At 30.9% G+C, this 11,675-nt stretch overlaps 1 protein-coding gene and 2 long non-coding RNA genes across 6 annotated transcripts; 2 read left to right on the forward strand and 1 right to left on the reverse strand.

Annotated features, from left to right (window-relative positions):
- The first annotated feature begins 548 nt into the window (after window positions 1–548).
- On the forward strand, window positions 549–1,977 carry LOC123688727. The gene has a single exon (XM_045627369.1). It carries the CDS (start codon window positions 811–813, stop codon window positions 1,864–1,866), a length of 1,056 nt encoding a protein of 351 aa, XP_045483325.1. The 5' UTR covers window positions 549–810; the 3' UTR covers window positions 1,867–1,977.
- A 4,546-nt stretch (window positions 1,978–6,523) lies between these two features.
- On the reverse strand, window positions 6,524–8,402 carry LOC123670742. Of its 4 annotated transcripts, XR_006745982.1 has the most exons (6): window positions 8,178–8,402; window positions 7,949–8,074; window positions 7,653–7,893; window positions 7,062–7,560; window positions 6,910–7,005; window positions 6,524–6,826 (listed from the first exon to the last, which is right to left on the reverse strand). It is a non-coding gene; the product is annotated as an uncharacterized LOC123670742 (long non-coding RNA). The 4 variants fall into 4 exon arrangements; XR_006745981.1 differs by having other exon boundaries at window positions 6,524–7,005; XR_006745980.1 differs by having other exon boundaries at window positions 6,910–7,560.
- Window positions 8,403–8,623: 221 nt separating this feature from the next.
- On the forward strand, window positions 8,624–10,683 carry LOC123675099. Its single transcript, XR_006746754.1, has 5 exons — window positions 8,624–8,980; window positions 9,097–9,288; window positions 9,396–9,590; window positions 9,698–9,917; window positions 9,967–10,683. It is a non-coding gene; the product is annotated as an uncharacterized LOC123675099 (long non-coding RNA).
- The last annotated feature ends 992 nt before the right edge of the window (window positions 10,684–11,675 follow it).

Genomic DNA, 11,675 nt, shown 5'->3' on the forward strand with positions numbered 1-11,675 from the left:
CAAATATTTTTGGAAATATAGCCAAAATAATCAGTGATCTCAATGATAAAAATCTAAAAGGAAGAAGATATACCAAGGAATTTAAACAGCATGCCCTTTCATTATATTATTCAGTGCCTAAAATTTATAAAAGAATGGTTGCCATATATAATTTTCCATCAGTATCTACATTGAGAAGAATGACAGAGAATATTCAGAAAGGAACTGGTTTAAATGATTTTATATTCAGAAGTCTCAAATGGCGACTAGAAAGTGATATTGAACAATATTTTGTTCCACTCAATATTTTATTTGTTTCATGGCTCATGAGAGATGGTGTCAACTGAATTGATCAATGAAGTAGAAGAACAATTGAAGCAGTAAAAACTATATATACATACTTGTAATATTGTATCAAATAAAAAAAGCAAATAAATAGGATTCATTCATTAGTGTTGTATTTCTTAGCATATTTAATGATTTTTTTCTGACAAATATTTCTTTCGAAAACATACATAACACATTCAGGTTCATCGAATTTTTCAATCAATATCTAAATGCACAACAGATCTACAACTATACCTTTTCAACTCCAAATTGGGACTAATCACATTTAAATTGGGAATAAACACATTCAAAATGAGAATAAACAACTTCAAAATGGTTAACACAATCAAATTGGGAATAAACACATTCAAATTGGGACTAAACAATTTCAAATTGAGAAATGACATTTATATTTAAATTTGATACTTCAAAGGAATTGTCAAATAATATAGGTACCGGTCAGATAATTTATAAGTGCTCTATATATATATACATAATATCAATATGCCAAGTTATATCAAACAAACAGAAGCAGCGAATATCAAAAAGCAGATTTGTGCAGTTTATAATAATAATGGAGATTGGAGAGAATTGGCCAATAATATTGGAGTGAAGCGTTCGACGGCTTACCGCTGGTTGAAAAATCAGGATAGAATACCCATGCAACGTGGAGGAAAAAGGAGAACAAAAATTACAGAAGAACATCGCGAATTTATAGTGCAATATGTGGAGGAAAATAATAAAATCACGCTGAAAGAACTCAGACAAAAGTTTCTAACAGATCACCAAATTATTGTATCGTCTGAGTGTTTGCGGAAACATTTGGATGGATTGCTGTACACTTTGAAAGATGTACGCAGAGAACCTGAAAGATTGAATAGTGGTGAAACAAAACTACGAAGAAAAGAATATGTACAACAGCTTCTAAATTATCAATCAGAAAATATACCAGTAACATATCTTGATGAAACAAATTTTAATTTGTTTATATCACGACGGCAAGGGCGATCTAAGAAAGGGACCAGATGTCGATACATTTCAGCAGGCAGTCGTGGGGCTAATGTTCATGTCATTGGATGTATAGGAAACATGGGATTGATACATCATGAAATAAGAAGGGGTGCATTCAGAAGGGAAGAAGCAAAAGAATTCGTGCGAAACTGCTTACGAGCTGCTTATAATATTCATCAAACTCGTGTTGTATTAGTAGTTGATAATGCTCCTTGCCATGCAGGCTTAGAAGAGGTCTTCCAGGAACCAGAATTTCAAGACCATCTTCTTCTCAGGCTCAGTCCTTATAGTCCAATGCTAAACCCTATAGAATTTGCATGGTCAAGTTTCAAAGCTGCAGTTAAAAGAGCAATGTCTCTAAGGTTGCAACAGATTTTGGCTGGCGAAGAAAGGACAAATCTTCCTCAAAACCAGTATCGCTTGAGTGAATTGGAAATTATTTTGCGTGATAATATAAACATAATAAATATCAATAACTGTGCGAGATATGTAGCGCACATACAGAGATATTTTCCGGATGTTTTGAACTTAGTCGATATGGTTGTGTAATTTTTTTATTATAAAATATATGTATATAAGAAAAAATTTTCGGTACTGATTTCCATATTTTTCGAAAAATTTTTTCATATTATTAGCGTAAGATTAAGTTAATTATGTTAATTAGAACTTTGAGTTCTACCCATAATATTCAATACATTTCTTTCTCATTTGGAGTTATTTAATCTCAATACAAAAGTTTACAATCTCCATTCTTAATACCTATAATATATACTACAATACTTTTGAAGTAGGTATCAAATTGAAATTTTTATGTCATTTCCCAATATGAAATTGTTTAGTGCCAATTGGAATGTGTTTATTCCTAATTTGATTGTGTTAACCATTTTGAAGTTGTTTATTCTCATTTTGAAGGTGTTTATTCCCAATTTGATTGTGCTAACCATTTTGAAGTTGTTTATTCTCATTTTGAAGTTGTTTAATCTCAAATTGAATGTGATTAGTCTCAATTTGAAGTTGAAAAGGTATAGATACTAAACAAAACAGCATATATTAAAAATCAATTTCTATTCAATACTGATTCAAATTGGTATAGATTTTCATTGAGCCTGCTACTAACTCTGATGAGGAACACTGCACAATTGATAATTAATTTGAAATGTTGCAATCAAATCAATGATAGAGATTGCAATATATCTAATAAAAACTAATATGGATTCCTCATAATTTTCCTAAATGAAAAGCACATACTTAACATTTCATTTTAGACACTTTCAAAAAACAAGAGTATTTCTGAGAGCTTTAAAAAGGTAAACCTCAAGAATTAAAAATTACACCACACTTCTAACAATACACTATAATAACTGAGTGTGAAAGTATGTATCATAATGAAATTCCTTGGAATACTAGCATGATTCTAAAAAAAAACGTCTATTGGTTGCTTCTTAGAATCTTATTAATGTTCTAAGGGTTGCTTGGTATCTCTGAGATTCAAAAAATCTTTTTCGTCTTACTGATGAATGACTCCTCTGTTTACGGCAGACTATGCATGGAGAGCTCGAGCAGCGATCCTACATTGGGCGCGTTCAGCAGACACAACAGTTGTGGAACCACAGACTAAGTAATCTGAGAGAAATATTTGAATGTAGAATTATTTGCGATTAATATTTTGAATCAAGCAAGAACAAAATAAAATTTATTTTCTTAGAACCGTCAATAGAGAGTTATTGCAACGCACAAATAAGCGATCTTTTATTAAAGGATCCTGTAATAAAGGATCCTCTATCGTGGACGTTAAAAGTGAACTATTGCAAGGTGCTTTTAACGAAAGTCAGTAAAGTGACAGATCTTTAAATTTGACATATTTATATTTTGTCACCTTTATTTTGTATTCTGATAAATAAAATAATTCATTTGGTAAAAGTTCAAAATCGAAAATGAAAGAACAAATAGCGTTAGCAATTTTAGCTGGGACCATTATTGAGGAATTGATTTTTCATAATAGATACAGTTGGTGTAGAAAATATATCAAAACCAATTCAAACAAATCGACTAGTTGACTTGGAAAATTTTTACTACAAGTATCGCAATCATTATCGAAGTTTATTTTTATAACTGCAATCTTCATTGTGGAAAATCATGGACACTTCTAAGATAATTTGAATGCACATAAGTGGCTTTATAGAAATAGTTATCAGCTATATGTACAGGTAAGCTATTAGCTGAATTAAACTTAAATTATTATATATTATATTACCTTAATTCGTTTTTAGTCTACCAATTCGTAATATGGGAGGAGCTGTACCAAACTACTGGGGTTTTATCGATGAAACTATTAGAGAAATTTGTTGACGAAGTATCATCAAGTTTGAATGGAAGTCAATCAAGTATTTCTTTTTATGTGAAACCACCAGTATTGGAAGATTATTTTGTTTAACAGAATTATGTATTTTTGTACTTTTTCCTACAATAATTTTGAAAAAAGTGTACTTAACGTATAATTTTATAATAGCATTACTGATAATTAATTTGGTTCTGCATTGTTATTTGCTTTTTTTATGCTATGTTGATTCAATATATAAAAAAGTACTTAGGTAACAAATTTATTATTTTTCTTCCAAAACAATCCCATTGGTGTGTCCATATTACAGAATGAATTATTTATATTCAATATAAAAAAAATAATATTCAGTATGCAGTAGCATTCTTTAACCATAGTATAAGGAATGCGCTCAACATCAACAAAATCGAAAAAAGCACTACACTGGCTTACTATCCTTTCCTTGTACTATGCTTTAACAATACTACATTACACATAGGTATAGGAAAATTCTTATTTCTAATAAAATTCAGGATTTATCAGTATTATTTTTAATTCTTTTAGTAGGTTCAAATTAAATATGTTTCGTTGAGAATCGTATAAGTTCTTGAAAAATTCGTTATTGAGAGCACATTTTTTTTCTCGAATGAAATGGTTCCCACAGATGCCCAAAATCAAGAAATGAAATGCAAATTTCTCAAAAAGTTTACTTCATTGCTTTGTTTACCTAAACAGCTACAAATATTTATAGGTTAGTTCTTGTTGAATAACGACGGCAAATATTCGACATAAACAGATATCTGTCAAAATAAAGGATCCTTAAATAAAAGTTGGTCGCCTGTATTTAAATAAAGTAAGGGAGGCCTGTATTTAGATTTAAACAATCCTTAATATCTGACTCAATGCGCATGAGTACATGTCAAAATAAGAGATCCTGTAATAAAAGATCGCTTATTTGTGCGTTGCAATAACTCTCTATTTTCAATAACATAACCTAAGCGAACGCAAAATCCACGATTCAAATTGAACTATCGCTGCGATTAGTCCAAAGAATCAATCTAGCTCTCTGATTGGTCACCCCGATTCACCCCGAACTCATTCATAAATACGAGTAGAGCGAATTCGAGGTCAACGAAACGCCGGTGACGATTTCCTTTGTAAATGCATAGAGTGAAGAAACATCTGTAGTAATCTGTAGTCTGTAGTCATCTGTAGTAATCTGTGCTAATACATTCTATTGAGAATGCTTTAATCTGATGAAATATGTTGTAATGTTGATTAGTTATGAATCAAGGAATGTTTTGAATCTGGGTTTTATTATGTGCATTAACATTTCCATTTTAAATCTTCTAGCATCTTATGCACCATTCCTAACAACTAAACCTAAGAATTCAGTGGTGTTTATGCACTCTCTTGTTAGTTCCCCAATTGACCATAATCACCGTCGCCATATTGGTGTGCGACAATACCAACTACCCAGTGTTCCCAACGGAGAAATATTGAGTTTACTAGAAAAATTCCACAATATAAAGTTTATAATGTGGTTTATATGTAAATTCCGGAGTACCTTTTCTGGCTGTTACGCCAGATTGGCTTGTTTGGGACATTATTCGCAAAAATTTCACCTTTTGGAAATGAAAACATTAGTGAAAGGTAGTTTTATATACAAATTAACTGTGGCCGAGTGTATAAATGAAGGCTTTGCTCTATTTTTGGAAATAGACAGTGGAAGAATTATGTCTATGGCTGATAGTATTTTTGATATGAGCGGTATTTTTCTAGTAAACTCAATATTTCTCCGTTGGGAACACTGGGTGGTTGGTATTGTCGCACAACAATATGGTGACGGTTAATATGGTCATAGACCATAGACCCATAGACCTTATATCACAATTTGATATTAGGTCATAGACCTTATATCACATGGACAGGCCCTAACGAGACTTTCACGAAGAGTTCGCGTCAGGCTGAATATGAAAGAGAGAGATGCAGCTAGATGAGTCAATGTCAAAATCATATGACCAAAACATTGGACTTACGTTTGGAAAATCTTGAATTTTTCTTTTATTCTGAATGAAACTCATTGTTATTTTGATATTATGAAATTCTAGCAATGTAAACGAGGGTTAGAATTGCTTGAAATCTTTCTTATATTAATCTATTTTCGACTATCAAAAGTTTAATTTTTGTTTGAGAATTTATGGAAAAAGCTATAATAAATAATATTTTTATTATTTATATACCAAGAAAGGAAAGCATTTTTTCCTTAGGTATGTATATAGTCTTTTCTACTACTTTTAAGGTCGTCATTTTCATCAGTCAGGGAGGAAAATGGTACTTCTACTCCTGCCGGGAGGAAAACATTTTTCCTTCCTTCTTTAGGGGCGAGAATGAAGTTTTCTATTAAGAATATTAAGATAGTAGAAAAAATATATTTTTTATTATATCGCAACTTAAAATGAGAATAATTTTCATATATTTTTATCAAGTGAAAATCGTTATATTGTTATTATTGAGTGAAGATGATCATTCTTTCAAATGTTTGGTTGGAATAATCAATTCAATATAGACTAATTCTTAAATATAACCATTTAAAGATTCAAAATGAAAGTATACTGCTTAGTAATCACCTATTTGTGTTGTTCTATTTTATTACTTTGGCTTTCGACAACCAAAATTCTAAGTACAAATATTATTGATGGTAGAATGAAAAATCATTTTTACAAACAATTTTATCGTTTAAATACAATCAGTTATGTCTATTACATTTCATTCTTCAATTTTGTATTACTTCCAACTAGTTTAGTTCAAGTCACTTATCAATTTGATAATAGTAAAATCTTTCAAAAAATTGTTTCCAGATAACACAGGCAATTAAAAAAAAGAGAGTTTATGAAGAATTGTATTCATTAAGTTTTTATTGCTGTTCAAAATACATTATTACAATAAATGATTTAAAAAATGGTCCGACTCTAGCCTATCAGCGCATGAGGAAGAACATATTCACAGTCGGATTTCTCACTCTCCACTAAGGAGGATATTCACTCTTCCAATCATTTAATATCCATGATATTGAAAAATATCAGGATTAAGCTCTACCTCTTCTTAGTTCTTAACTCCTCCAAATCTTGGAATTTATGAGTCTTCTTCTCCTTATCTCTCCAAGGATCAGTTATGATACATTCATTTTTCCTGAGAAATACATATCATAACGTTATAAGTTATTGTTCTCATACGTTAAAAGTAATTTTCAACTAAATAACAATTCAAGATACCCATTTTCAGCCTTTCAGTGAATGGGCTTCTCTAAAGATGAATTTTTAAGCCACGGCACAGAATATGTTCCTCCTTTAGTATGGCAATCTAAAAAACTGAAAATTTCAAACTATTTGAGCTTTAAATTTGATTTTTCTTGAATTGAACTTACATTATTATTGTTTAAATCACACCTAGTATCATAAGTATTTATGTACTTGTCTGTACCAAACCAACTGTTGTGTGTTCTTAAGATCAATAATATCATGTCTTATTTCCATTCTATGTCTTATTGTATCATTTGGTATCATGTCCCTTTCAGATTTTCTAGCTGCTGTCCACTTCAGAGCTGTATGTTATTATGTTCCTAACTATTGAGTAAATTTTTTCTTATTATTCACATTTATGTTTTTAATCGATAATATCCTATTTAACATTGAGATTATTGGTTTTCTTTGGATGTTTCTCTCAGATATTACTTCGTCTAGTGTTCCATTCTTGGAAATCCTCATTCCCAGGTTTCTAATTTCTAGTATTTCTAATATTAGTATTCAATCTGAGGGGAAAATCTTCCATGGCAGCAGCAGAGGATTTTTATATTATAAACAGTTGTACCGTCTCTGGTTGCCCCATCTCTTGCTGTTTTGTCTCTGGCTGATCCTGTTCAATTTCTTTTGCAATAATTATTTATATGAATGAATAAAATAAGGGACGGAAAATAAATAGATATTTCACATCCATAAAAAATAAACTATTAATGTACCTTCAATATTATCTTCAAGACATTTATCTCCATAATTTAATCTCTCAGGCATATAATTGGAGAAACTGAAAACTGAAGGAATTACATCTTTTTTCAGAGTTTTTGTACCATGAATATTAATAAATCATGTTGATGAAAACGGTTGCTGCATATTTTCAACAAGGAAAAATGGTTGAAATCAATTCTTCTTCAGCTTTCATCCACTGTTCCCTTAATTTGTCATCCTTTGGAAAACTGTGAACTGATATTTCCTTTATGTATGAATTCAGAGGGTATTAAAAGAAATAAATACTTACGAATGAAATTTCAACTTTTGGCTTTTTTCTATTCTCGCTGTACAATTGAAGGCTGCACGAGTGTGAGGCATATTATTTGAAAATTAGTTCTTTTGGTGCTTTGAATTTCGTAATAGCAGATGGATTCTAGGAAAACATGAGCTTTCGATTAATTTTCAAGATGAAATCGGCCTTTCAATAAGTTTCATGAACTTATTGAAATCCGATAAAGATTTGACGGAATACTTACCGCTAATTCCTTTTATTAGAATGTTCAACACTTTTACAAATCGAATCAATCAAATTAACTATGTGTTCAATTCAGAATGAGAGAAAAATTAGCGATTTTCTGAATGTGAGTTCAATGTTTTGATCATATGATTTTGACATTGACTCATCTAGCTCCATCTCTCTCTTTCATATGCGGCATGCCAGAATTTCTCTCTAAGGGCCTGTCCATTTGATATTAGGTCTATGTATTAGGTCTATGTCATAGACCTAATAGGTCTATGGTTCATTGCTACCATACAAGAATTACAAACACAATTTATTGTTGGTTATAAAATCATATTGAAAAACTCGAACGCTGATTGGCTTATTATAAGAATAAAATTTTTACATCGTGATAAGTATGCATGATGTATACCGTTATGCTGAGTGTTTGTGACGTCACATCTGTTGCCAACTTAGAATATAGATAGAAGGAACGGTAAATAAACATTTGAACCCGATCCCGAATACAAGAGAGATGAAAGCTTAGACGCGCCAATCACAATTGAGCTAGCCGAATTGAAAACGTTGCCAGCTCTATTTTCAGTACGTCAAAATTTTTCCGACAATTCAGATAAATTGTCGATGTGGCAACGTGCATTCTGGAATTCTGTCATTTTGTTCTGGCTTTAGACCTCCTCAGTTGGCTAAATCTTCATAATTCCTTGTTTTAATTATTTTGTATTTTCATTTATAACCATTAGAAGTGATATTAGATATGCCTAGCAAGTGTTTTTTGTGTGGTTTCACTTATATTGTAGGAGGTGAAATTAGTCTTCACAGGTGAGTTCCATTCCATAGGCGTGCAGAATCCTGATTTTTTTCCTTAAAGCATATATTCAGTTATAATTGAAAACAATCCAAAACTAATTTATACGACTAATTAATGTTTTTTTAAGACTTCCATCGAATCAACTTGAACGAGAAGAATGGTTGCAGAGAATTTCTTGGAGCCGACCGATGTTGGAAAGAAAAAATTTTCTTTGCTCAAATCACTTTCCTGAAAATTGCTTCCGATTAATGATACCATGAAAGAGGCTTATACCAGGAAGTTTGCCTTCTCCTTCTGAAATCATATTGTAAATACCTCTGTAAGTTGTAACGAGAACTTATTTTCATAATTTTTCGTATTTATTATAATTCCATGCAATGAAAATCTTCCTCAGAATATCATCATATAATATAAAAAAATTTGTAGGACCTACTCAGAAGGGAATGGAACTATTGAAGCACAGGACTTTACAGAATCTGATTCTAAAACACAAGAGAGATTTGAGACTTCAGCTACTTTTAACTCTCCTTCAAAATCTACATCTTCTAGCTATAGTGACACTAAGAACCTACGGCTTATCAAAGGAGGTTTGCCTTTGGAAATTAAATTGGAAATACCTCTGTAAGTTGTAACGAAAACTTTTTTTCATAATTTGTCATATTTCTTATAATTCCTTGCATTGAAAATCTTCCTCAGAATATAACCATATAACATAAAGCAATTTGCAGGACTTACTCAGAAGGGAATGGAAGTATTGAAGAACAAGGCTCCACGGAACCTCTATATGATTCTAAAATACAATCTCCATCAAAAAAAACAATTGAGATTTGACACTCCAATTACCAATGATCCAGAAGAAACACTGACTTTAATCTCTCCTTCAAAATGTGCATCATTTAGCTCTAGTGCCACTTCTTTCTCTGGGAAACGAAGAATATCCAAAATGAAGTAAGATATATCATAAAAGAAAACTCCATTTTAAATTCTGCTTTTCTAGGTCGAGACGGTTTTTCTCAAATCCCCGCTTATATTGGAGACTATTCACATCGTTATTTGGAAAACCCTATGCTGCGAAAGAATTACTTTAGGTTGTCTCGAAGAATCCTGTCCAATTTCAAGGTCAAAAATAAAATATTGTGTGTGTCCCTCCTGAAGTCAAACAGCACCTAGTCAAAACTACAGTTGAGAAAAATCTTGGGGTATCTTTCCAATGCCTATCAATTTGTAGTTGATATCTATACTCAGGCTGAGAAGACATTTAGGTGGACAGAAAGGGTTTTTAATATATTCGATAAAAATTATTCGAACTTGTTATTATGTCTGGTTCTCACTACAGTGTTGATCCAAAATTGTTCAATGTTTTCAATCAGCATCTGTTTGATGATGAACCAGGGAGAATCCATGGTCCTGCTATAACGAAAATGATTCTTAATGGTTCTGGAAACTAATTTCAATTTGAGGTTTCATCATAAATTGAGAAATCGACAGAGTGCAAAATTATATTTGAATCGGTTGAGAAGTAGATTGATAAAAACTATATTTGAAAATCAATAAAATTTTCTAATAATGTTTGAAACCAATAATTTTATTTGTACTGTATTTCTGTGATAAATATATTCTGTTGTTTTATTGAACCGATAGATTTTTTAATAATATTTGTAAACCAATTATTTATATTTTGTATTTTTGTGATAAATATATTCTGTTGTTTTTTCTAATGTCTTTTCTCTCTATTGCTACATTCGCTACATTCATGACCTGTTTTCATATGATTGAATAATAAGTAATATTTTCCTTATATCAAATCTAGGAAGTCTTCTGGACGCATTAGTAATTTTAGTATATATTATATGTATATTTGCTGAGAATATTGTTGTACCCATAAGAGCAGAAAAGACATGAAATTGCAAATAATGATTTTTATGTTTTAGAGAAAGATTGGATTTTTGTCAGTAATTTTATTTATTTTATGAAAGTAGCAATACTACATCATTCTGTCATGTTTCAACTTGATTCCAACCAAATAAAATATATTAATCATATAAAGTTATCGCTACACATAAATGCGTTGGCCCCTGTTCCACAAATTCTCAACAGTTAAAATATTATTTCCCTTCTCTGTGAGGGGCTGCCCTTACTATTTTTCTTTTATTATTTCAGTAGTAAATCTAGTGCTTAATCAAATATTTTTTTCTGAAAATACAAAATGGGGCCTAAGACAATTCAACTCAAATTTTCAGTAAATCATTGTTCATGAAAAATAGTTTTCACTAGTTTATTATGTTTTGAAAAAGTTGAATAAATTCAATTGAAATCCACCAGCCTATCCTGCCATTCATTGTTGAATAAATCGTGAAATCAGATTCTTGAGAAATTTACAGAAAATATTTTATATGAGAAAATGCAACAGAAAAAAAGATTTCCTGCGAATTCTGACTGCCCTTCACATCTGAAGAAATGGGAAATAATAATTTGAGTGCTAAATTGAAATTCATACTTAAAAAAATATTTTATCCGTATTTATGTTTAATAATTATCAGAAATCTTTTTTTCCTAACTTCACAATGGCTAAATCATAAAACTGAGAAAAACATTGACCTTTTCTAATTACGAAAGAATTTTCATGAATAAATCACACTCTAAACTATTTTTGAGCACCAATTGATTATTTCGAAATAAATCAAAATATGTTACGCCACTGCCATA

The sequence above is a fragment of the Harmonia axyridis genome, chromosome 1 (assembly GCF_914767665.1).
Source record: "Harmonia axyridis chromosome 1, icHarAxyr1.1, whole genome shotgun sequence".
Classification (NCBI taxonomy): Eukaryota; Metazoa; Arthropoda; class Insecta; order Coleoptera; family Coccinellidae; genus Harmonia; species Harmonia axyridis.